The following is a 23,988-nucleotide window of genomic DNA, read 5'->3' as shown; positions in this document are numbered from 1 at the left end:
GCCCTGCGGGAGGAGCTGCAGCGAGGGCTCCAGGAGAGGACCCGGCGGCTGCGGGCCCTCGGGGCCAGGTGAGGCGGGGGCGGGGAGGCTGACCGGACGGTAGTGGCGCCCTCTCCCTGGCCTCTGGGATGACAGGCCACTCCCTCCCAGGAACACCCAGAACTTCCAGCAGCTACTGTGGCCCCCCAGCGCTGAGGAGCCTTCGGCTGGAGAGGAGCGCTCACCCTTCTCGGCCCCCTCCAGTCCTTGCTGAATCCTCAAAGGCACGATTACAGAGATGAGGATTAAGGAAAAGCAAGCCGGCAACCCGCAGGCCAGCAAGCGCAGAACAGAGGTAGTTCCAAGAAAGGCCCAGAACTTTGCCTCGGGCCCTGGGAGGTCAGACACACAGACACACGCAGCAGCTTCAACCCCACCAGGAGGCATGTTATTTCTTCTTCCTTCCTCTGAGTCCACTGCCTGGCCATCGTCAGAGAGCCAGGTCCTGAGGGTCAAGCAGCAAGAAGGCCCCATTCTTCCGGAAGAACGATTCAATGCGGCACATCTTACAGGAGACCAGTTCTTGCTTCACCGGGGGGCCTGCGAAAAGATGTCAGAAGCCAGGAATGGGTCCTGGGAAAGGGAACTTGCGGAGCATGGGAGCCCAGCCTACAGAGCCCTGGGAATCTGCCTGTATTGTACCCACTTTGGAAGCGTGAAGGAATAAAAGGTGCTTCTGAGGAACACCGGCTGGGGGTCCAGACCAGCAGTGAGGGCAGAACTGGTCAGTCTGCCATGTACCACTGTTTCCCCCACCTTGGGCTCCTCCATAGACCAGGTGGTGGGACACCCAGCACTGCTTGTCACAGGGACAGACAGAGCTAGACGTCTCTGGGAGAGAGAGGGCTTCCTTCTACCTCCTGTTCTCCTGGGACTTGCTTCCTGCTTTTGTGGGAAAATTCCTCTTTTCCCTTTCCTTTAGGACCCTGGGGAAAGTGGGGGAAATTTTTAAGCAAAACGTCAACTGTGTTTATCCCCAACCATCACCTTTTCCGCCCAGGCACTCAAGCGTGGGGAGAAAAACCCATGACTGAGCAGCCTTGGTTGCAATTCATGGCCACAAAGAGCAAGGGACAGCATCACCCAGCGGCCCCGCAGTACTCCCAGGCACGCTCCCTTCCCTAGGCCGTTAAACTCTGCATCTCCAACTACAACGGCCTCCCCCTCTCCTCCCAGAGGATGACCTCGACTCTCAGCCTCGCAGAAAAAGCAGACTCGGTCCAGATGGAGAGCCTTCCCACCAACACCATCTCCCTACCCCTCTCTGTGCCCCCTGCCTCTCCTGTCAGATTCCAGCATCTGGAGCTCCCTGGGTGAGTTCACCCAACCTCAGGCTTTAAATAGCACCTACATTCTGATGACCCCCGAATCTGCGTCTTCAGCTCGGACCTCACTCTGGAGGGGGACCTCCATACACAGCCACCTCGCTGGCTCCCCCAGCATGGCTGGGGCTGACCCGTCTTCACACACCCTCCAGTCCTGCTCCTCTCCATCTTCCTTGTCCGGGTGCTTGAGCCAAACACCCGGGCTTCGCCACGGCCTTCTTTCCCCTTCTGTCATTCACTTCATCAGTAGGCTTCATTGATTTCTCCTCCAAAATGTAGCCTGAATCTCCCTCGGCTCTACTGCTAATCACCCGAGCCCAAGCCATTGTCCTCTCCCGCCAGGATGACTCAACATAGATGCAGACCTCAGCTGCCAGAGCTCTTTCTGGAAGAAGCCGTTACTTGCGGAATAGTTAGTACCCTAGCGGAACCATTCACGCACTTACAACCCTCCACGGCTGCTTCTCCCGCTGGGAATAAAATCCAAACCCCTTTCTGTTAGCTTCCAACCGTTGGGTCCCCAGAGAGGCCTTTCCTGACAGCCCAATCTAAAGCCTCACCGTCCCTTGCCCACCTCCCCCATCACTCCCTAGTCTCATCATGGAACTTGGCCTTCTCAGACGGCTCCCTTCTCTTATGTTTACGGCCTGGCCGCCCCACTGGAATGGACACCCCCATCCATGTCTTGTGTGCCTAGTGCTGACAGCATGGCCTGGCTCAGGGCAGGGGCTCCGTGTTCGTGAGGGGAATAATTTCTGAGAGGTTGGGGCTCACCCAGCTGCCAGCCATATGTGAAGCTGGTGGTGATGGGGAAGACATAGCGCATCTCCGGCATATCCAGTTTTCGGGTGTTGAGGTAGCGGCAGCGCCCCTGGAAGTCGTGGGAGACGCCTTCATACAGCAGGGCCCGGGTGGCAGGCGGGACCGGGTACATGTCTGACTGAATAGGAGTCCCCAGGGCAGGGCTGGGGGCCTTGGTAGGCACTGCTCTGGGGGCAGGTGGGGATAAGAGTGGGGCTTTGGGGTGCAGGGTGGGCAGTCTGAGGGGCAGGCGCGCCGCAGCCTTAGCCTTCTGCTTGGCCTTCACCATCGACCCATACTTGTGATGCCATTCACAGCGTAACATCTTCTCCCGCAGATATTCCTCTTTCCAGAAGTTCTGCCGCAGCGTATCCATGTTGAGTTGCCGCGACATGGTAGCAAGGGAAGGAGCGGTACAGCTGAGGGGTAAGCAACAGCAGGCAGAGGCCTTCTGACAGCAGGGGGCTGCCACGGACAGTCACCTGGCAACCAAGCCTCACCTCACACAGGGCCAGGGTTCTACTTGCCATGCCTTTAGCAGACCTCACATGCCTTGATCCAGGGGCAACCTCAGGCCAGGGCCCACCAGCTGAGAACCTTGATCTCCAAACCTCTTGCAGGACCCAGGCTTGGTCCGTTATCACAGGCTTCTAGGTTTCCTGTGTTTCTGCTTCCACCCGTTGGGGTCAGGTCCCTTCCCAGCCCAAGAGAGACTGAAGTGGGGGAGCCAAGGGCTTGGGCGCAAGCTTCCTCGCGCGCCTCCCCACCAGGGCTGGTCACTGTTGATTCAAAGGACCCATCCCTGAGTTACGACCTGCTGGCACCATCTTCCTGGTCCAGCTTTTCTATGCCTGTATCTTTGACAGAACCTTTCCCAGCCCCACCAATCTAATCCCAACGGCCTCATCCCATGCGAGTCCTTTGTAGCACCCAGCCTCAGTTTGGACAGAAACGAGAACGTTACTTTAATTTAACATCAACAATGACACTGTGTAACAGTACAGGGAAGAGGTAGTGGAGAGAAGACACTCGGGCTTCCTGTTCCCTAACCAGCCTTGACTTTAATGGCAGAGCCCCAGCAACCTGGAAGCACCTCAGCTAGCCTCTCAGTGGAGTGAGAAGGGGCAGGGGGCTGGAACTGGAAATCGGAGGCTCACAACTTAGAGAAGGGCTGACGGCAAGCCCGGGGAGAGGCTGCAAGGCTGTGGGGAGGGCCCTAGCGCAGGTCCTCGGCCGTGAACATGCCCCTGGCCCTGCGCAGGATGGAGTCCTTGGCAGCATCATAGGGGTGCTCCTTGGACGGGATCTCCAGAACGGCTGGAATGGAGCGCTGGTGGGCGTCGAGCGCATGCCGCACCATCTCTGCGATGTACTGGTTGATGAGGATAATGCCGATGTCATCCCGGTTTAGAAACTGCCTGTTGGGAGAGATGAGAAGGGATTCCAGGACAGCCCACTCAGAGGTGGTGAGGCTGGGCTGCAGAGGGGAATGGGCTTGACCCAGGAACTGCAGAGTTCAAGGGCAAAGGCTGCTTGCTAAACTCTCTCCATTCTAACCAGGATCAACTTGTTTCAAAAATCTAAGGACCCTGGCTGTCAGGGTTGGCTTCTACCTTCCCTGCTTGGAAGGCCCCCAAGTGAACTGGTGCTGAAGATCAAGGCACATGCTGGGATATTCTGTATGCTGCGTTTGTGTAAAAAAGAGAGAGGATAAGAATATGCACGTCTGTCCTTGTGTATGTACCTGAAGAAAAAGCAGAAAGGTAAATAAGCAATTAAGTGTTTACAGGGGTGGAGAAGGGAGGTAATGAAGTGGAAAAAGACGGGGTGGGGGGGAAGTGAGACTTCTCAATGTGTATACCTTTTAAATATTAATTTGTAAACCACATGAATACTTTAACTTTTCAAAGGAAAACATTTTTTTTAAGGGGGCTAATGAGACCACTGAAGGCCTTAAGGTCTGTGCTGATGAGGGTAGGGGATGGATCAGAGGGGAAGTATGGCATGAGTCAAGAATACAACATAGGAGGAGGAAAATCATACTTTCCCCAGAGAAAGAGCCTAGCACTGGGATCTCCCTTCCTTGTGATCACCCACGCATTAATTAAGTAAAATATTAAAAACTAATTTTACTGAGCGCTTGCTCTGTGCCAGGCCCTAGGGCAGGTTATACTTGAGGATCTCTGGGTCCCTTTGGATGGAAGCATGGGAAGTTCTTGGAGTAAAATCTGTCCTTCTCCCATGACAACTTGGGTCACTTTACCAGAATGCTTTCAGATCAGGCCAGTTCAGGGCCTATCATACCCCAGGCAGCGGGAACCAGTCTCAGCCCGCAGCTCAGGGCTGGACTGTGTAGGGGAAAACAGGTGAGTGCGGTTTGTCTCTGAGACTTGGCAACAGGGACCTTAGAGAAGGGGTGAGAAAGCATAGGGGACTGGCATTCTCAATTCAAGTCGCCAGGACACCTCCTGGATTAAGGGACATGCCTGCATTCACACTATGAAGCTACTATCACTCTTGACCCAGGGCAAGAAATGAGGACTTCAAATGCAAGGTCTCAGCAGAAAGTAGGATACGGTCCTGAGATTCTGCCGGCTGTGCTCAGGACAGTGGGAAATTCTAAGAGGTAACTGCACAAGCAAAGCGTGGACCTAGCTTAAGAGAGTTGGGCCTGGGTTCAAATCCCCTCTCCCTCTCTTCCAAATGGTGTGACTCTGGTGCTTTAATCTCTCTGAGCTTTAGTTTTCCCACCTGTAAATGGGAATAATAACTCCTACCTACAGGATGGTTGTGAGCCTCTAAGGAACATGAAAATGCAAGAAAGCCCGACCCCACTGCCTAGGTGTTCCGGTGAGTGTGTGGTTCCTTTAGGGGTCAATCCGCAAGGGCCGAGTGCTAGCAACGCTGGGGGTCTGTTCTACGGGTGAACGGGGGCGGAGCCGAGACAGGACCCTGGGGCGAGTTGGGCCGAGGGGCGGCGCCCGTCACGAGCTCTGTTCCCCTTCTTTTCTGACACACAGTCATATGACAGATGAGCTCGTGGACCTGACATAGCCCGGGTTCTCCCAAGCCCCAGAAGAGAACTTGGAGCACAGAGGCCTCCTCCGGAAGGGCGGCCGGACCGACCTCCTTGACCCTCGACGTCGGCGGTCTGGAAGCCCAGCGCAGGCCCCGCCCGCAGGGTCCCCGCGCCGCCCCCTACTCCCCGCGCTCCCACCCAAGGCAGAGGGTCTCATTCAGGCCTCGCGGGCTACCGTACCGGAAAGTGTCTTCGATCTCATTGATGGTTGTATCCTTCTCCACCACCAGGAAATTAGGCTGGCGGTTCTTGTTAAGCTCCCCTATGCCGCCCAGCAGGAAGCCAGTCACCGTGTCCTCGTCTCCGATCACCGCAATTAGCTTCCCCCTCCCCGCCATTCTCGCGAGCAGGTCCGCGACAGCCCGAAGTCACGGGAGCCCCACCTCCGCAGTGCGCTGCCTTTTCGACCGCGCCTCCACCCACCCCTTAGACATGCGCAGTTCAGCACTCCGCCTCCCGGGACATGCGCATTAATAGTAAAACGGTCTCAATTTGAATACGCCTGCGCCATAAAGAGAGGCCCGAACCTGGGGACTACGATTCCCAGAAGTGCGCGCGGCACGACGGGGTCACGCAAGCGCGTTCCATCGCTCGTTCAATAAACCTGTTGAGCCTTTTGCTGACAGATACCTAGACCTCAGAAGAGAAGATACGGCTTCTGTCCTCCAGGGCGAGTTCCGGGTCTGTATCGTGCATGTAAGTATTTAACGATGGCACGCAGTTAACAGCTAGTATGTGTTTGTTTAGTAGACAAAAGATTGAACAAGTTAATGGTGACACTGACTAGTGAGGTAGGGATTCAAGTGAACAGGCAATTACAAAGCAGCGCGTTAATTGCTAAAATGTGAGCGGGACGTGGGAGCACCCACTGAAGGGGTAACTAACCCACTGGGGGGAGGGCGTGCTCAAAGAAGATCGCCAGAAGGATTCAGGAGGTAGAAATAAGGACAGACAAGAGGGTGTTCTAGGCAAGAGGAACAGCATATGCAAAGGCTTAGTGATGAGAGAGCGTAGGTGCCTTCAAGCTCAGTTAAAGAATCTGAAAGTTAGCCTGAGGACAAATTATCCTGAAGTCACTGGAAAATGATGTCATGAGATTCATGTTTTAGAGTGCTGTCCGTTGCTGTGTGCAGAGGCAAGTAAGAGAGAATGGTGGTCAGAACTCAGGTTGTGATAATGCGAATGTGGAGAAGGAGACGGGGTCAAGAGATATTTAGAGCAGAATGGACAAAACTGGTTTTCAAATTGGATGTGTTTGGGGAGTGAAGCAGAGACTAGGTGACTCCCAGGCTTCTGGCCATTCCCACTAGGTGGATAGCAGTAACATTCCTGAGAGAGAGAGAGCTCTGTGAAATACAGACTGAAAGAGAAAGGTCCACTCTTTCCTCCTCCATTTTAGCAAACAGGCATGTGGTTTGTAAGTTTAGAGTGCTTGAGACATCCAGATGGTCTCATCTAGTGCTTATTTGGTTGATAAGCTTGGGGTTTGGGCACACCTGGTTTGAATCTTGGCCCTGCTACTTAGAAGTATGATTTTAGAGTTATCACCAAAATTCTTAAGGCCTCGGGTTCTTCAGATAGTAGTATGCCCACTCACTTGACAGGGCCATTAGGATTAAGTGAGATAGAGCCTGTATGTGCTCAGTACCCAGGGCCATACTGTGGTTGGGGAAGAGCAGCTGGGCTGGACGTCTATAAACACGGGGGTGGAAAGCAGGTGATGCTGAGGAGGAGGCCAGCAGGCCCTTCAGGAAAGTGCTCACACCTGGGGTGAGTGGGGAGGGAGGGTAGAGAATGAGGAAGGGCGCGTGTAGAAGCACCTGGTTTAGTGCCTGACACAGAATTGGCCCGCAATGGTCGCAGGTGGTTGGGTACTTGAGAGACTGGATTGTGCCTTCGGTGGTTTTATCAGGCAGAGTAAGGAGCTGGGCACATTTGTCATACACTTATTCATTCAGCCAGCGTTTATCAAATGTGGCCATGAGGAGGCTGAGACACAAGATTGATAAAATGTGATTTCTGCCCTCGAGGAGCTCCCTGCAGGATGGAGAGGAGGGCAAACATAAGGGAGGCTCTGGAGGGGTCTTATGGGAGCAGGATTCAGAGCAAGGAGGGGGAAAGGGAAGAAGAAACTTTAAAAAAGAGCATGGAGGCAGATAGGCTACTTAGTAAAGAGATGAGGAGGGTGGTCTTCTCTAATTGACCCACCACTATGTGCTGAAATGTCTGGGGGCGGGTCTAGAACTGGGGGGTCAATTGAGTGAAATGCTTCTTTGCCCTGCTCTGGCTACTGAATTGTTCACTTATTTGTCACACCTGTCTGTATTAGACCTTCCAGGGTCAGGGAGCTCAGGCTGGTGGGGGAGGAAGGTCTGTAGTTACAAAGTCACAGATCAGTGTGGTAATGCAGAGATGTGCCCTGGGGCAGTTTGGGTGCTGGGATGGGGGCAGATCCAGGAGGGACAGGGAGGGAGCCAGGAAGATTGGGGGGGGGTGGAGAGGCAAGGATGTTTGTTCCCAGGCACAGGCCCAAACTGCAGCATGGGTGCCCAGGAATCTAAAAGCTGTGGGGTTGGAGTAGAGGGTGTGGTGGGGGGTGGGCACACTGTCTGACTCAGGACTTCTTGCATGAACAGGTGGGGGAAGCTGGTGTGTGAACTTAGGCCTAGGAGGCCTTGTTAGGAAGAGTAGACATTAGCCTGGAATGGAAGGGAGCTGCAGAACGGCCCTGAACCAGAGAGGGGCAAATTCCTTTAAATGTGAGCTGCTCAGGCTGCAATGTGAAGGGTGGGTTTGAGAGAACTGGCTGGGGCCAGGGAGGCTAGGGGGAGAGGCTGGCAGGCCAGGGAGATTAGTTAAGAAGATAGTGGTCCAGGGAGACTACTGGGCCAGGGAGGCTAAGTGACAAGGCTATAGGGCCGGGAAGACTTGTTCAGAGGTTGGTGACCAGGGAACTAAGAAAAGTGGTAGGCCAGGGAGGCTAGTAAAAAAGCTCGTGGGGGGCGCCTGGGTGGCACAGCGGTTAAGCGTCTGCCTTCGGCTCAGGGCGTGATCCCGGCGTTATGGGTTCGAGCCCCACATCAGGCTCCTCTGCTATGAGCCTGCCTCTTCCTCTCCCACTCCCCCTGCTTGTGTTCCCTCTCTCGCTAGCTGTCTCTATCTCTGTCAAATAAATAAATAAAATATTTAAAAAAAAAAAAAAAAAAAAAAAAAAAAAGCTCGTGGGCCTGGGAAACCATTTAAGCATTGGTGGAACAGGGAATCTAGTTAAGAGCTTGGTGGGCCAGGGAGGCTAAGTGAAGAAGTAGATGAGCCAGGGAAGCTAAGGGAGGAAGCTGGTGAGCCGGGAAGACTAATTAGGAGGCTGGCAAGCCAAGGAGAATAGATAAGACGCTGGCAGGCCAGGAAGACTAGTTCAGAGGTTGGTGGCCAAGGAGGTCAAGTGAAGAGACTGGTGGGCCAAGGAAACTAGTAGTGATGCTGATGGGCCAAAGAGACTAGTTTAAAAGCTGGTGGGCCTGGGCGACTAGTTAAGAACCCAGCAGATGAGGGAGAGTAGTGAAGAGGCTGGCAGGCCAGGGAGACTAGTTAAAGGCAGGGAGGCTAAGGGAAGAGGCTATAGGCCAGGGAGGCTAGTTCAGTCATTAGTGGGTCAGTGAGGCTTAAGTGAAGAGGCTGGCAGGCCAGGGAGGTTAACTGAAAATGTTGGTTTTCCAGGGAGACTAGTTAAGAAGCTAATGGGCCAGGGAGGCTAAGGGAAGAGGCTGGTGGGCCAGGGAGGGTAAGTGAACAGGTTAGTTGGCCATGGAGACTAGGTAAGAATCTGGTGGGTCAGGGAGGCTAAGTCTGGAAGCTGGTGGGCCCAGAAGACTGGTTCAGAGGTTGGTAGCCAGGGAGGCCAAATGAAGAGAATGATGGGGCAGGGAGGCCAAGGGAAGAGGCTGGTGGGTCAGGGAGGGTAAGCAAAGAGGCTGGTGGGCTACAGAAACTAGTTAAGATGCTGATGGGCCAAAATGTCTAGTTTAGAAGCTGGTGGGCCAGGTACTAGTAAAGAGGCTTGTGGGCCATGGAGACTGATTAAGGGGCTGGTGAGCCAGGGAGACTAGTTAAGAGGCATGCCGGTAAGGGAGACTAGGAAGAGGCTGGTGGGCCAGGGAGGCTCAGGTAAGGGGCTGCTGGGAAGTTAAGTGAAAAGGCTGTAGGGTGAGGGAGGCTAGTTCAGTGGTTTGTGAGGCAGGGAGGTTACATTAAGAGGCTCCTGGGCCAGGGAGGCTCATTGAGGTGGCCGTGGGCCCAGAAGACTAGTTCACAGTTCTGTGAGCCAGGGAGGCTGAATGAAGAGGCTGGCAGAGGGGCCACGGATGCCACCTGCGGAGGCTTGTGGGCCAGGGAGACTAAGGGAAGAGCTCAGGCCAGGGTGACTGGTTAGGAGGCTGGTTCCGGTGAGGGCCCTGAGTGAGGTCAGAACTGCTGGGGCCAGAGCGGGGCCAGAACAGGTCCAGATCTGAGCCTGGACTTAGCTGGATTGAAGGTTCCTGGGTTTGCATGGGGTTCCACCTGCTTGCTGGGTGAGGAACATTTCCTGCTTGAATCCATGCTCACTCTTTTAAGGACCTAATTTGTTGAACATCTTTGAGATCAGGCTGAAGGGAAGCTGGCCTCCCAGCAGCCCCAGGGCAGTCTTCCAGAACAGTGTTCACCTCCCTTTCCCCCTAGGAGTCTGAGGACCAGTCTTGAAGGCCCTGTCGCTGGTTCTTTCAAGTATTCCACCACAACCCCAGACCTCCCCAGCCAGATGGTGGCCACCCATAGAAAGCACGAGCACAACAGCCAAGCCTCTGCGAAAGGCCACACTTTATTTGGAGTTTTCCACGTAAGTGACTCCCAGCAGAGCCACATTAGGTATGTGCAAAAGTCCCCCCAGAAAGCTGGGCCTCGCAGTGTGTAAAAAAGGCCCCCCATGGGGCAGAGCTGTGCAACCGTAAAAAAAAAAAAAAAAGGGGGAGAGAGAGAAAGCAGTCCTCCAGGAAGCCTGGCTGGGCAGCTAGAAGTCACCTGGGGCCAGGCCACATGCCAGCGCTGCTGCTGGGTCTGGGTCTGTTTTCTCCTCCGATTGTGCTTTCTTCTCCAAGTCCTTAAGGCTCTGGGGTTGTGGCCACCAGAGGGGCCAGACACGGTCCTTAGCAGCAAGGTGGTCTGGCCGGCAGTGCGGTTTGAGGGTGACCTCTCTCACACACGCAGACACCCCCAAACACATGCTTCCCCGCTGGCCTCAGCCCCACCAGAAAACTTGGGGCTTCCCTGACCCCCTCCCAGCCCCCAGCCCCCCTCATGTCACATTCGCCGGGAGGAACGCTGCCCCGAGACAGGGAAGGCCCTCCAAGCCCTGGGGGCATGGCAGGGTGGAGAGGCTGTGCTGCCCGCTCCACACCCCAGGGCAGGTGTTCGTGGTCTGATTGTGCACTGTGCATCTAGGTGTGATAGGTGTGTGTGTGTGTGTGTGTGTGTGTGCGCGCGCGCGCGCGCGCTGGCCGAGGCAGGGGCTGAGGCTGGGGGAGGCACTTCTGGGATTCAGGGCACGTTGACTTTGAAAGGGCTTCCGGGGACACTTTCGTCGCCCCACTTGACGATGAGAATGTAGTCCCCTTTCTCCTTGACGGTGTAGGTGACGTTGTATACCCGGTTCCCCATGTGCTTCACGTAGACCTCCTCACAGGGGGTCTTGGGCCCGTGCACGCCCACCATCATCATGTTGGTGCCTGGAGGGAGACAGGAGGCGCTGGCTCACCCCAGGGGCCCACAGGCCCTCGGCGCCCCACCCCCATATCCCTGTGCACTTGCCCACCCGCGGACACCACCCGCTTCCTCCCTCAGCATGCCTGCTTTGCTGCAGTCCACAGTGAAGGAGTTCTTCTGGCCCACAAAGGCCTGGGACAGCCCCGGACCCCGTGTCACCACCTTGCTGGCATCTGAGGAGAACTTAGGGATGGAGCTGTAGCTGGAGCCACGGCTGGAGGATGACTTGGTCACGGTCTCCACCAGAACCGTGGAAGTTTCGTGAAGGCTGTGGCCTCCAGACAGCCGGGGACCTGAGGGACAGAGTGGGGTAAGCATGAGCTGGGGGAGAGGCCTGCCTTCCGTAGGCCGCAGGTGCTCGGCCCCGCAGCGACAGCCCTGTGGGCCACGTCCCTTCCCCCGCTGCGGCACCCGGCATTCCCAGTGAGCCTGGCTGCATGCACGTGCTCCAGCTCGTCCTGAGGTCCTGGCCTCCGATGGCTCCAGCCCTCGCCTGGCTTGGTCTGGGAACCCAAGTCACAGGGTAAGAGTCTTGCTTTAAAAAGAACACATTCCAACTAACCACTCACACGGCTCCCAGAAGGAAAGCTTGCTAAATATTAACTGAGCTTTGTCTTCTAGGAGGCCAGAAACATAGACGGCAGGAGGGCAGAAAGTTAAGCTAAAGCTTGGGAGCCACTGCAGGGAAAAGATTAATAAGCGATGGACAAGAGGAAGAATTTGTCAAGAATGATTCTCCGTGGCTGCACAGAATGGTGTGTTGTGTGCGGCCTGCCCACCTTGTTCCTGGTAAGTTGCCCGGGGTTTTTGGGTCAGACTGTGACCCAATGTGAATGGCCACTGAAGTCATCCAGGCTGGGCTAGAGGGATGCCCCCCACCCGGGGCACTCACCTGTGACTTTGGCCTTGAAGGGACTGCCCACGATGTGCTGGGGGCCACCGTACTTGATAGCAATGAGGTAGTTGCCAGGGGCCATGGGAGTGTAAGTGACCACATGGCCCTCCGGACACTCCCGACAGTCCAGCTGTACCTTGGAGGGGCCGTCGATGGTGACAGACAAGGCCCCTGAGCCCGCGTTCAGGGTGTTGACGATGAACTCTGATGACACGCCTGGGGGTGAGAGGTAGCAAGGCTGTAGGCAGGAAGGGCTCGGGGCCCAGACGTGGGCCGGGCCCCAGGCTCCCACAGCAGACCTCTGCAGGGACTCAGCCCTCTGGGTCAAGGCACGACAGGACCAGACGCTGAGCACCCCAGTATCCAACCCGTCTCCCCAGCTCTAGGCACTCACCAGTAGTGCCCCCCTCAAGCCCAGGACCATAAGCTGACACCAAGCCTGGGTCCCCAGCCTGGCTCTGCTCCCCAACGCGGATCTTGAAGGGACTGCCAGGGATGTGGGCACCGTTGAACTTGACATCAATAGAGTGGACGCCGTTCTCATGGGGGATGAAGCGGATGGTGTGCTTGTCTGTGGGGCAGAAGGTTGGTGAGTGAGCCTTTGTTCTTCCCCTCCCCCAGAAGGGCTGGCATGGGTGGGCAGGGCTAGGGCCAGCTCACCGCTGTCCAGCTCGGAGACGTAGCACTCCTCCACGGCGCCCGAGGGCGTGTGCACACGTGCATCGATCACGCCCCGAGCACCATTCAGCTGCACCGCAAAGGACGCCGGCTGGTTCACCTTGAGCCCCGTCTCCTGCGGAGGCCACAGAGGGTGCTCAGACTCGGAGGGGGAAGGTCTGGAGCACTGCTCTCACAGCCTGCCGAGCCTGAAGCCTCCCAGCCCCAGCCTGGCCCAGCTCAGGGAGGTGGTCATCAAGGCTCTGGGAGGTGGGAGGCAGGGGCTGGGCCTGTGACCTTGGCATCCACCTGGCTATGCTGGGCACGGTGGGGGATGAGAGGACATGCCCTGTCCTCACTGGGGAGGTAAGATTCACACTGTAAAGCGGGCCAGTGCTTGACCATGCTGTATGGCCCAGAGGCCCAGATGAGGAGGGAAGAGTGTGGCCAAGACTGGCCTAGGGGTGGGGGGGGCTCCCTGGAGAAGGTGGATCAATGGGAAGGACTAGAAGAAGCACAAGGAGGCCAGTTGGGGATGAGTGTGTGTGAAGATGACCCTGGGGTGAGGCATGGCGCCCCCTGCTGTACGGATGCTAGGAGGGAGGGGGACTTGTGCTGACTGTCCCTTCCAAGGACACAGGGACCTCCCTTCAACTCCTGCCCAGGTCTTAGGATGGCAGAGGGGCCTACCCCTGGGCACATACCTGGAGGCTGGTGACGGTGAGGCGGCGAGCATCATCGGAGAGAGAAGCCACAGGAACCACAAAGGGGCTGTCTGGTATGTGCTCGTCGTTGAACTTGATGGAGACCTCATAGTCACCTGGGGAGGGAAGGCTGGTCAGCACAGGCCCCTGGATGGGAGATGGGGGCAGTGGAACCACCTCATCCCGGGACAGGCTCCTTGGGTCAGGGCTCAGGTCTGGAGACACACATCCCCAGGGGTGTGGGGTGGAGGGAGATGGGGCAAAGGAAGAGCAGGGGCCCAGGTGAAGGGAGAGTTCTGAAACCCATCTCCCTGCTCTGGTCAGCAAGCAGAAGCCCCGTCTGAAGGGGTCAGGCAGGCCCAGCCTCCACTTCCATCCTGGACGCCTACCTGGTTCCTGGACAACATAGGAGACCCCACAGGAGCCATCTTTTCTGTCCTCAAACGCGATCTCCGCCTTGCTGGGACCCTCCACAGCAATGGACAGGCCCCCAGCACCTGCTTCTCGGGTCCAAATGCTGAACTCGGCTGGGGACAGGGAAGCAGGGCAGAGGCCACTTGTTAGCACCACTGCTCCTCCCCTGGCTGCCCTGCGGCCACCCCACTCGCCTGGCCCCTGCCCCTCACCTGGCACGCCGGCCACCCCTCGCTCGAGTCCTGTGCCTCCAGCCCTCACTTTGTGGGCTCCGCCTTCTCCCAGTGGCCCCACAGTGAACTGAAAGGGGCTGCCAGGTACATGCTGGCCGCGGTACTTGACAGTGACTGTGTGGGGCCCCATCTCCTGGGGCACGAAACGCACGCTGTACGCACTGTCTTCTCCCTCGACAATCTCTGCGGCTTCCATCTTGCCCGATGGGCTGGTCACCTGTGCGGTCATGTCCTGAGAACTGGCCTCACCTGCAGGGAGTGGGGAGTGTTAGGCTGACACTGGGCTGCTCCCAGCCTTGGACCTTCCCTCCCTCCGCAGTAAAACCTCTTCCTCTGTCCAGAACACCTCCGGCCAGCTGCCCGTGCTCTCCCCGTCCTGTCCCAGAGGACGGGAGGCCCAGCTTCCCTGGGAGGCCCCTGGCCCCGCACGGCCGTGCTTACCCTCCTGCCGGGTGATGCTGCCGAAGGAGCCCAGCCGCTCCCGGCCCAGGAAGTCCCCGAAGACGGCGGGAAAGGGGTCTCCACCGACCTGGGTGGACTCCTCCACCCGCACCTCGCGCTTGGTCTCCCCGCCCCGCGTCTTGCTGATCTCCGTGCGTTCCGTGCGGGTGTACGTGTGGCTGCTGCGGGTGAAGGTCCGCGTCAGGCGCTCCTGGGCGGACACCATCTGGAACCAGTTCCCTGGGGGATGTGCAGCAGCACAGGTGAGTGACCAGGACTACGCTGGGGGTGCTGTGGGCCTGGAGGTCCCCCCCCCGCACCCCACTCTCCGGGTTCGTACCTGGGATCTTGAGGTTGAGGTCACAGGTGCTGCCGATGGTGGCGATGGAAGGCGCCTGTCTGCGCCGGGTGATGCTTTCCTTCATGCGGCCTTCGCCTGTCACCTTCACGGTGAAGGGGCTTCCTGGAAGGGGAGAAGGGGGCCATCAGGGCGCTCCCGCCACTGGCCTCACCGCCTCTCCTGGCCCAGCCGTGGCCCAGAGCTTACCGGGCACGTGCTTGTCAGCAAATTTGATGTTGATGATGTAGGTGCCGGGCTCAGTGGGGCAGTAGGTGACTTTGCACGTACCGTCCTCCATGTCCTCACAGTTGATGTCCACCTTGCTAGGGCCTTCGATACTCAGTCCCAGGCCCCCGTAACCTGGCAGGAAACCAAGGACTTCTCCCTCAGGCCCTGCCACTCTGCTGTCCCCTCCCCACACGACGGGCTCTGTCTGGAACAGGTGCCTAGCATGTATAATAACCACTAGCAAGAAGGGGTAAGCCAGGCACCGAACCCGGGGGCCGGGGATGGGGCAGTGTGGAAAATTCCCTCAGTTGGGCCTCTTAGGTTCCAGTGAGTGAGGGAGAGTCAGCAACACAGGACAGCTGGGCTTTCTCTTAAATTGGAAAGAAGTGACACGGAGCATGCACAACCCCCCCCCCAGATGGACCCCAGAATGTGATCCCCCCTGAGACTGGGCCAGGAAGTTCAGGGAGGAGGAGATGACCAAGGGCACGGGGCAGGAAAGTTCACGTTCTCATTAGCAGCACCAGCAGAAACGGGGGCTCCCTGGGGCGAGAAGCACCTGCATTGCGAGTGTCCACGATGAACTCCGCCACCTGGAAGGTTTGTCCCTCGGACAGACCTTTGCCCCAGACGCGCACCTTGCTGGCGTCCCCGATCTCCGATGGCCCCACCAGGATCTTGAAGGGGCTGTTGGTGACGTGCTTGCCACTCTTGCGCACACTTACCACGTGTTCCCCAACTTCCTTGGGGGTGAAGGAGATGCCTGTGGAGAGGGGGTGGTCAGGCAGGGGGCCCTGGGCCTGGCAGAGCCCCCCTTCCCGACTCCTGTGAGGCCGCCTCCCTCCTGAGCTCCCTCGCCAGGACCCCACGCTCACCAATGTGGCGGTTAGGCAGGCGCTTTAACAGGCAGGGCTCCTCATTGCCCGAGGGCGCCCGGATGCTGGCAGTCAGCAGGCTTAGGTCACTCTCGGTGATCTTCAGTGACACGTCCGTGGAGGTGCCCACGTTCAGCTGTGACGTGCGCATGGAGTCATCGCCTGGCGGGAGAGTTTGACGTGTCAGACGGTTAGGATTCCAGGCAGGCCGTGTCCTCGTGGGGCTCAGGAGACCTCCTAGCAGACCCCGCTGGACTCGAGCGCTGGGACCACTCAAAGGGCCGAGGCCCACGAGAGCATGGTCTTCAGTCACATATTGGCCCCCAAAGATTACAGGTGGGCCCAGTAGCCCAGCTGCCCCATGGGTGCCTCAGGCCTGAATGGGCTCAATCCCTAATCTGTGTATTTTAGTTGCAAGTCACATGGTTTCGTGGAACGGAAACACTAGACTGGAGTAGATGTCCCAACCCCTTTCCTGCCATGTGGCTCTGATCACGTTGCTTAGCCTCTCTGGGCCTACTGATCTACCAAAAGAGCTAATCGGTACCCTAGCTTCACGAGTGACTGCATGAGGTGGTATGTTTGAAAGCATGGGGGTAGCTGGAGCCCCCTCACCTGCTCTAGGGAATGGAGTGTTGCTTGTATATGTCCAAAGATGACCCCTTTCACCCAGAGGGGCCCCCACCCTAACGCCCCTGGTTACTCGGACATGCTGGGCTTGCCCACCGGCTCGTGCTGGGGCTTGTACTGTAGGCGCGGGTGCCCCCCCCACCTGTGATCTTGGCTGTGAAGGGGCTCCCCGGGATGTGCTTGTCATCAAAGCGCACGATGATGCTGTAATCTCCGGGCGCTGTGGGCAGGTAGGACACGGTGCAGGTGCCGTCCTTGTTGTCCTTGCAGGTGATCTCGGCCTTGGATGGGCCCTCCACGGCCAGGGACAGACCCCCTGGAGGGGGAGGGGGGCTGAGATCAGAGGTCCTGCCCTCAGCCCTGCACCTGGCCTCCCAGCCCTCTGCCTACAGCTCCCCTCACCTTCCCCAGCGTCCTTGGTGACAATGGTGAAGGTGGCCGGCTTGTTGACCATGCCGTGGCTCAGGCCTGGCCCATAGGCACTGACGTGGCGGCTATTGATGGCGTCCACATAGAACTGCAGGGGGCTTCCTGAAGGAGACAGACAGACTGTCAACAGTGCGGACGGGAGCTTCCTGAGCCCACCACGGCTCCCTGTCCGTTCCTGCAGCCTCCCTGTCTGTGGTGGGGGCCTGACTGATGGATGTCTGGCTCCCCAGGGGCTGGCATGGTGTCTGCATACAGCTGGTGCTCAATGAATAGTTGTTGAAAGAAGGCAGGCAAGAATGAAGCCCCAGTGGGCTCCTCTCGGCCCGGCCCGACTTACCGGGGATGTGGTTGCCGTCGTACTTGATCCCCATGTGGTGCAGGCCTTTCTCAGTGGGCGCGTACCTCACCGTGATGGTGCCGTCCTTGTTGTCGGTGATGTTGGGCCGGGCCGTCTTCCCGGAGGGCATCCGAACCTCCCCTGGGGGTAGCAAAGTTATGTAGGGGACCCTGTGTTTTCCTGGCACGGCCCACCCCCTCTCCTGCTGCCGCGGGCCCTGGGACACAGCCCGCACCGGGGCCTGGAAGAGGCTGTTCCCCCCTCCCTTGCCCAGCCCTCCTGCCTCAGGGCCCCAGGATGGTACCTGTGAGTTCCCCTTTCTGCACGGTGAACGGGATGACCAGGTTGAAGGGCCTCAGCATGGACTCCATGGGCTCTGCAGGCACCACTGGCTCCTCTGTGGCCTGTGGAGGGAAGAGGAACAGTCATCAGCTGGGGAAGGTATGGGGAGCTTGGCCTGAGTCCCAACAGAAGTCTGAGAAAGTGAGGAAAGAAAAGATGGTTCATGGTGAAATCAGAGTGGCAGGAGAGGCATGGCAGCTGCAAGAGAAGAGGGGCCCCATCTGCCCAGCCTCGCGCCCACCTGCTCCCCAAGGCAGCCCCCAAACCATGCCCCAGCCCTGGCACTGAGGACGAGAAGGAAGAAATGAAGGAGCAGGAGGAGGGCGAGGCACGGCCCAGGTGGGAGGCGGCAGTACCCAGTGCGTGGGGTAGGTGCTGGGCCGGCGCAGCTGCGGCATGTCAGACGGCTCCTCCCCGTGGGCCATGGGGTCACACGCCTGGGAGGCAAGGCAGGGAGAGCACAGCTTGTGGCAGGCCAGTTCCCGCCAGCCCGGGTGCTCAGGAGCAGACTCCGAGAAGGGCCCAGGGACCTGAGGTCTTGGGCTGCCCTGGGGCAGGATGGCTATCTTGTGAGCTTTACCCTCTGGAGGGCTTCATGGTCCCACAGGGCCACCTTTGGGGGATGTCTAGGGACTGTGGGCCCGAGGGTCGGAGAACTGCAGGGCCAGCTTTCCAAGAGAGAGCTGTCCGGCCACCGGAGAGGCCAGAAACAGGCTGTGCTCAACTCCCACTGTAGGAAACCAGAGGCTTGACCCCGGGACACTCTGGGCCCAGAATCCATCAGACATGGGGACGGGTTCTGGGATTCCTTGCTGCTGCTAACAGGGCCCGTCTCCCCAGCCACTGTCCGGGGCCTTGGAGCTTACCAGCACGTGGAAGGGGCTGTTGGGGATGTGCTCGCCTCCAAAGCGAATGGTGATGACGTACTTGCCCGGCTCGGGCGCCGTGTAGTAGATGTCAAAGGTACCGTCGTGGTTCTCAACCACGTCCACGTCGAGCTCTGCCCCATCCGGTGTGGACACTGTGCATGTCACCTTGCCCTTGCCTGCCGCCTTGGCATCCACCGTGATCACAGTCTCCTCCCCGATCTGGATGCGGGGTCCCAGGCAGGCACCTGCCACCCGGAAAGAGCCAGGTTGAGGGTCTGGGGGCTGTGCCCAGTCCCTCTCCATTCCCAGCTGCCCTCACCACCTCAGCCCACAGCAAGATGAGAAAGGGCACTCACCCAGGCCATGGCCTCCAATGGACACTGGAAACAGAGAAGAGCGTGAGGTGACACAGCCGTGGGGAGGGAGAGGAGAGGGGGGCAGGGGAGGTGGGCTTTCTGACCGGCAGCCCCCTAGGGACTGGGCCAGGGACCTGGAAGAGCTGGGAGGGGTCCTCGACGGTGAGCAGGGGCAGAGGATGTGGGGTGCACACCCACCTGTGACAAGACACTTGCTGGCATCCCCCGTGGGCAGGGCATGGATGCGGAAGGGCGAGTAGGGGATCTCGTCGCCACCATACTTGATGGTGATGGTGTACCGGCCACTCATGTCTGGCAGGTAAGACACGGTGTATGTGCCATCCCCGTTGTCTCGGATGTTGGCCTTCTTGGGCTTTCCCTCGGGGTCCTGGGAGAGAAGCCAAGGTCAGGGCCTGCCTGTGCCCAAACCCTGCCCGGGGAGATGGGCTCCACCTGGACTCACCAGGATCTGGACGGTGAGCAAACCCTCACCAGCATCCCGGGCATCAATGGTGAATTCCACGGGCAAGCTGGCGGGGATGCCAGAGGCGTTGAGGCCGGGGCCACTGGCCCGCACCTTGCTGGCATCGTGGGCAGGAAGCACCTTGATCTTGAAGGGGCTTGAGGGGCAGAAAGGATGGACAGTTGGCTGGGGGTCTGGGGGGAGTCCTCCCCACAGACGGGAGGAGGGAACAGACTGCATCCCGAGGTTTGTGGGAGGGTTACTCGAGGACGCCCGGGATGGACCCTGAGCATTTCTGCGTTCCCCAGGAAGATGCTGTGGTCGGGTTAAAGAGGAGGGTGCGGGAGGGTGCGGGAGGGTGCGGGAGGGTGCCCTCCCCCCACCTGCCTTTTCCCAAGGCGCTAGTGTTGTAGCCACGTGGTGGGAAAGCCTGGCCTAAGGACGGCCCTGGGGGCCGTGCTGCCTCTCTGTGGCCACAGGCAGGGAGCCCTAAGGAAGAGCAGGCTGGGGTGGCTGAGACCAAGAGCAGATGAGGCCAAGACAGGTGGAAGGGGCACCCCAGGGCCCTGGCAGTGGCCTGCAGGTGTGGCCCTGGGAAGCGTGCCCCACAGCTCAGCCACGGGAGCCCCAGAGTAGTTCTCACCTGCGTGGCACCTCCTGGTCGGCGTACTTGACGGCTACCGTGTAGGGCCCATCAGTGGCCGGGGTGTAGTGGACAGTGTGGGTGCCACCTCCGTTGTCCAGCACCTCCACGGGCTCGGCCACACCTGGGAAAGGGGGGCAGGCTCAGCAGAGCCTCCTGGCACCCTGTCCTCCCGCCCCTTCTCCTGCCCTACCCCAGACATTCTGTACCTGTGGGGCCCAGCACGGCCACGTGCAGCGGGGCCCGGCCGGCTTGGCTGCAGTCCACTGTGAAGGTCTGGGGCACCCGGGCCCTGACACCGGCCCCCAGCCCTGGCCCTGAGCACTTCACCTTCCCAGGGTCCACCACATCCTTCACCGGCACCCGGAACGGGCTCCCTGCAAGGAGAGGGACATCAGCCCCTACCCACCTGCCTGGGAAGATCTTGGACACTGAGGAGGCAGGGGAAAGGAGGTCTTCCCTGCCTCTGAAATGCCCCAGGGAGGCCAGACTGCGTGCAATGCTGAAGAACGTGCTAAGAAAGTGTAAACAGGGAGAGAGAAACTTGGCTGCAGACCTAGGCTGCGCAAACCTCCCGTGTTGGCCCACAGGCCTGGAGAAGTCCTTCCTAAATAAAATGCTAAAAATGGGTTTTTTAAAAATAAAGTCCACTTTTGATGGTGTGAAATTAGAAACGCTGGGGCAATGTCCAGTTTCAGCACGCCCAGGCACTGCCATCACGGCAGACGGGACCCTCGCAAGCAGCTCAGCCCTGCAGGGGAGCGGGGAGCTCTTTGCAGACAGAGAAGGCGTGAGTGGCTCCCCTCGCTAAGCCAGTGACAGTGGCCTGGGCTGTATCTGAGTGACCAGACCCAGGAGCTCCGACGCTCCAGGCAAGGGGCCAGGACGCCAGCTCTGGGCCCATGGGAAGGAACTGGAGGGGCTGTTGGGTCAATAGCAAGCCCTGCCCTACCTCTCAGCCACAGCCTCTGCCCCACAGCCTCACCCCTGCCTCCCAAACCAGCTGCTGTCCCCCAGACACACCTGGGATGGGCCGCCCCCCAAAGGTGATGTTGACATCGTAGTCCCCGGCTGTGAAGGGGATGTACTCCACGGTACAGCTGCCATCTTTGTTGTCCTTACAGGACATCTTGGCTTCCGAGGGGCCCTCAATGGCTAGGCCTAGGCCTCCAGTGCCAGCTCCCCTGCAAGGTGACAGCCTCATCAGCTCTGCTGGTGCCAGCGAGTGTGGAGAGGGAAGAGTGGCTGAATGGGGCGGGCAGAGGAAAGAGGGCAGGCTGCCAGGGGCCCAGCTGAGAAGGGATGAACTAGGGGTTGATCTGAAACACGGGGTGGGTGGGGGTTGCTCCTGAGTCCCCCTGGGGAGGGGAAGGGAGGGGATGAGATAAGGCAGGCACAGAAGGGCAAAGGAGAAGGGCAAGGGGTTGGGATCAGGGTGGCCACAGCCTCAGTGTCCATATTAGGAAAGGGGGAGGATACCTGGTTTCCACGGTGAAGTGGTTGGCCTTGTTGACCAAGCCACCCTCCAGGCCTGGCCCAAAGGCCCGCACGCGGCTGGGGTCACAGCCCTCCGTCACGCCCACTCGGAAGGGGCTCTTGGGCACAGCTACCTCATCGTACAGCACCTCCACCAGATGCACGCCTGGAAGCCGGCCACACAGCGAGTCAGGGGGTGCGCGGCCCCTGGCACCGCACCTGCCCCAAGCGCGGCGATCTGCTCCCCACCCTCCTGCACTCAGCCAGGCCCTCACCCTCCTCGTAGGCTGTGTACTGCACTCGGTAGGTGCCGTCCCCGTTATCCGTCACGTAGGTGTCCGTCTTTGCACCCGAGGGGTTGAGCACACGCGCGGTCACGTGGTTCCCACCCGTGGCTGTTAGGGATCTCGCATCCACAGTGAACTCGGTGGTCACCTCCCGCAGGACACCTGGAGCCCAGGAGAGGAGCACTCTGTGTGGGGCTGGGGCAGCCTTCCCATAGTTGCTTATGCCTCCACCCTCCCCAAGTCCCAGCCTAGTCCTCCTATCCACCTGCTACTCCCCAGCCTGAGCCCAGCCCCCTTCCGCACCCCGGTGCACTCCAGGCCTGTTTCCCACAGCCCCTGCTTTATCCCGTTCACTCAGGTGCCCCACAGCCTCAAGGGTGGGCCTGGGTCTTCTGTCTCCCTCTAGCTTCCACCCCCGTGCCTAGCCAGCAGCTCACGTTTCCTGAACCGAGCGGAATGGTCTCCTGCCCATCTGCCCCAAAGCTTTCCCTCTGTACTCACGACACCGGGGGCCATGGCTTTTTCAGGTCAGGGACGTGATCTGAGAGAGCTAAGATATGCCCAGAAAGATGCCCAGAGGCAGACACGGTTTTCCCACATGAGCAGAGAGGCAAAGCTCCATGCCCAGGCCTTGGCCCTTGGCTCCTTCTCTGGGGTATCTGAGCCCTAAGGACTCCAAGCCTGTCCCCAAGCCTTCCTTTCACCCGCCTCGGCCCTCCCTAAGCCCTCAGCCCTGCTTCCCTCCCTCCCGCTGCGACCGTGGCTCCCTGACGGGTCACTCACCATGAGGCTCCACCCCGGGCCCCGACACCTTGATTCCACTAGTGTCGACGGCAGGCTGCACGTGGACGCGGGTGGGGAATTTGGGGACGGGGTGCCCGCCATACTTGATGGTAATGGTGTAGGTGCCGGGAAAGGCGGGTTTGTAGGTGATGTGGTAGGTGCCGTCGGCGTTGTTGTGGATCAGGACCTCGGCCTTGACGCCGGCGTCCGACAGGATCTCAATGGTCAGCTCGGCCTCGCCCGCCTCCGAGCAGTCCACGGTGAAGGTGGCTGCCTCGCCGGCCTTGCCGCGCTCCAGGCCTGGCCCACTGGCCCGCACCTTGCTCGGGTCGAACACGGGCCGAATGGTGGCCTTGAAGGGTGAGCCAGGGATGTGCGCTTCGGCAAACAGGATGTTGATGGTGTACTCGCCCGGCTCGGTGGGCAGGTAGCTGACGGCACAGGAACCATCACCATTGTCCTGGCACTCGATCTTGGCCTCGCAGGGGCCCTCCACGGTCAGCCCCAGGCCGCCTGTGCCAGCCCCTTTGGTGTCAATGGAGAAGGGTGCTGGGGTGCCCACCAGTCCGCCCTTGAGACCAGGGCCGTAAGCACAGACCTAGGCAGAGGAACGGGGAGATGGGCTCCTCACATCTGGCCCCTCCCATGCTTGGTCCTCATGCCCCCCCCCCCAGCGAGGCCCCTTTAAATGTAACAGCTACTACGCTGAGGCCTTACTGCAGCAATTCCGCATGAGGAAGAGGAGGCAGACAGATCAAACCGTTCATCCCAGTTAGTGATTCTGGAATTCAAACCCTGGTGCGATCAAAGGCCACACTCTTAACAACTAAGCTGTCTCAGAGGCAGTCCCGGGACGGGGGATCACTTGGCCTTGGGTCCTCGGCCGCACTCACTCCACACACATGGGCCTGCTGGCCTCAGCCCCTGTGACTTGTCCATCTTCCCGGTAAACCCCCAAATCCCAGCTCCCTCCGGCGCCTGTCTCCTCACCTTGGAGGGGTCAGGGGGCAGGACACCCTCCACGGCAAAGGGGCTGCCCGGCACTGGGTGGCCGTCGTAGGTGATGTCCACCTTGTAGGGTCCCTCCTCGGGGGGCATGTAGCGCACAGCCTGGGTTTCGGCCCCGCCCCCAGGCTCCAGCTTACAGGGGATGGGTCGGCGGGAGGGCGAGGTCATCCGCACGTCCAGCTGGCCCTGACCGCCAGCCCCACGCGTGTTCACAGAGAATGCCTGTTCTTGCCCCACGGCCACCTCTGTGGAGAGGGCAAGGGGCACAATGAACAGAGGCCCCGGCCCACCTCACGACCCCCATCCCTTCCAGGTCAGCTCCTACCCCACTTACTGCTGTTCAGGCCTTGAACTTTGACTTTGCTCAGGTCCAACGGGGGCGCCACGTTCACCACAAAGGGGCTCTTAGGGACAGGGTCCCCACCATAGGTCACTGTCACTGCCATGTTGCCCTGTTGGGTACAAGCAGAGGTCAGAACACAGCCTGGCAATATGCCCGTGGCCGAGGCAGACTTCAGGCTCAGGGGGCATGGCCAGA

The 23,988-nt window shown here is 59.1% G+C and overlaps 3 protein-coding genes and 1 long non-coding RNA gene across 11 annotated transcripts in view; 1 reads left to right on the top strand and 3 right to left on the bottom strand.

Annotated features, from left to right (window-relative positions):
* On the top strand, positions 1 to 18,536 carry LOC105239441. Of its 7 annotated transcripts, none has more exons than XR_004628859.1 (14): positions 1 to 68; positions 151 to 709; positions 1,216 to 1,352; positions 2,503 to 3,928; positions 4,692 to 4,791; positions 4,949 to 5,015; positions 5,186 to 5,940; positions 9,961 to 10,117; positions 11,119 to 11,563; positions 11,662 to 11,829; positions 12,316 to 12,524; positions 13,258 to 13,370; positions 14,285 to 14,647; positions 18,406 to 18,536. It is a non-coding gene; the product is annotated as an uncharacterized LOC105239441 (long non-coding RNA). The 7 variants fall into 7 exon arrangements; XR_004628854.1 differs by having other exon boundaries at positions 151 to 763; XR_002143573.2 differs by having other exon boundaries at positions 151 to 1,352; positions 2,503 to 2,591; positions 3,726 to 3,928.
* Positions 445 to 2,584, bottom strand: ATP6V1FNB (ATP6V1F neighbor). The gene is made up of 2 exons (XM_002913431.4): positions 2,139 to 2,584; positions 445 to 579 (listed from the first exon to the last, which is right to left on the bottom strand). Exons 1-2 carry the CDS (start codon positions 2,557 to 2,559, stop codon positions 470 to 472), a joined length of 531 nt encoding a protein of 176 aa, XP_002913477.1. The 5' UTR covers positions 2,560 to 2,584; the 3' UTR covers positions 445 to 469.
* ATP6V1F (ATPase H+ transporting V1 subunit F) lies at positions 3,362 to 5,586 on the bottom strand. The gene is made up of 2 exons (NM_001304878.1): positions 5,425 to 5,586; positions 3,362 to 3,583 (listed from the first exon to the last, which is right to left on the bottom strand). The coding sequence occupies exons 1-2, from the start codon at positions 5,580 to 5,582 to the stop codon at positions 3,382 to 3,384; spliced, it is 360 nt and encodes a 119-aa protein (NP_001291807.1). The 5' UTR covers positions 5,583 to 5,586; the 3' UTR covers positions 3,362 to 3,381.
* The window catches only part of FLNC (filamin C), a 26,998-nt gene continuing 13,091 nt past the window's right edge, over positions 10,082 to 23,988 (bottom strand). The window contains exons 19-48 of one of the 2 annotated variants that reach the window (XM_019804143.2): positions 23,785 to 23,902; positions 23,433 to 23,695; positions 22,443 to 23,040; positions 21,648 to 21,821; positions 21,376 to 21,538; positions 20,920 to 21,080; positions 20,106 to 20,273; positions 19,897 to 20,020; positions 19,254 to 19,410; positions 18,989 to 19,178; positions 18,791 to 18,814; positions 18,432 to 18,679; positions 17,922 to 18,002; positions 17,528 to 17,627; positions 17,224 to 17,364; positions 16,860 to 16,988; positions 16,600 to 16,773; positions 15,828 to 15,989; positions 15,512 to 15,715; positions 14,932 to 15,084; positions 14,725 to 14,847; positions 14,385 to 14,624; positions 13,923 to 14,192; positions 13,686 to 13,823; positions 13,297 to 13,412; positions 12,596 to 12,728; positions 12,330 to 12,506; positions 11,933 to 12,151; positions 11,124 to 11,333; positions 10,082 to 11,003 (exon numbers count right to left, since the gene is read on the bottom strand). In XM_019804143.2, the coding sequence (XP_019659702.1) occupies positions 10,816 to 11,003; positions 11,124 to 11,333; positions 11,933 to 12,151; positions 12,330 to 12,506; positions 12,596 to 12,728; positions 13,297 to 13,412; positions 13,686 to 13,823; positions 13,923 to 14,192; positions 14,385 to 14,624; positions 14,725 to 14,847; positions 14,932 to 15,084; positions 15,512 to 15,715; positions 15,828 to 15,989; positions 16,600 to 16,773; positions 16,860 to 16,988; positions 17,224 to 17,364; positions 17,528 to 17,627; positions 17,922 to 18,002; positions 18,432 to 18,679; positions 18,791 to 18,814; positions 18,989 to 19,178; positions 19,254 to 19,410; positions 19,897 to 20,020; positions 20,106 to 20,273; positions 20,920 to 21,080; positions 21,376 to 21,538; positions 21,648 to 21,821; positions 22,443 to 23,040; positions 23,433 to 23,695; positions 23,785 to 23,902 (5,346 nt within the window). In that variant the 3' untranslated portion in view covers positions 10,082 to 10,815. The remainder of the gene's footprint in view (positions 11,004 to 11,123; positions 11,334 to 11,932; positions 12,152 to 12,329; positions 12,507 to 12,595; positions 12,729 to 13,296; positions 13,413 to 13,685; positions 13,824 to 13,922; positions 14,193 to 14,384; positions 14,625 to 14,724; positions 14,848 to 14,931; positions 15,085 to 15,511; positions 15,716 to 15,827; positions 15,990 to 16,599; positions 16,774 to 16,859; positions 16,989 to 17,223; positions 17,365 to 17,527; positions 17,628 to 17,921; positions 18,003 to 18,431; positions 18,680 to 18,790; positions 18,815 to 18,988; positions 19,179 to 19,253; positions 19,411 to 19,896; positions 20,021 to 20,105; positions 20,274 to 20,919; positions 21,081 to 21,375; positions 21,539 to 21,647; positions 21,822 to 22,442; positions 23,041 to 23,432; positions 23,696 to 23,784; positions 23,903 to 23,988) is intronic. The other variant, XM_019804148.2, reaches the window with a different exon arrangement.

Source organism: Ailuropoda melanoleuca, chromosome 1, assembly GCF_002007445.2.
Source record: "Ailuropoda melanoleuca isolate Jingjing chromosome 1, ASM200744v2, whole genome shotgun sequence".
In the NCBI taxonomy this organism is placed as follows: Eukaryota; Metazoa; Chordata; class Mammalia; order Carnivora; family Ursidae; genus Ailuropoda; species Ailuropoda melanoleuca.
The sequence above is the reverse complement of the archived record's forward strand: the minus strand, read 5'-3'. Positions and strand labels throughout refer to the sequence as shown.

Coding starts and splice junctions, on each gene's coding strand:
- ATP6V1F (NM_001304878.1), bottom strand. CDS start 5,582: ATGGCGGGGAGGGGGAAGCTAATTGCGGTGATCGGAGACGAGGACACG. Junction 3,584..5,424: donor GAGATCGAAGACACTTTCCG/GTACGGTAGCCC, acceptor CTCTCCCAACAG/GCAGTTTCTAAACCGGGATG.
- ATP6V1FNB (XM_002913431.4), bottom strand. CDS start 2,559: ATGTCGCGGCAACTCAACATGGATACGCTGCGGCAGAACTTCTGGAAA. Junction 580..2,138: donor CACATATGGCTGGCAGCTGG/GTGAGCCCCAAC, acceptor ATCTTTTCGCAG/GCCCCCCGGTGAAGCAAGAA.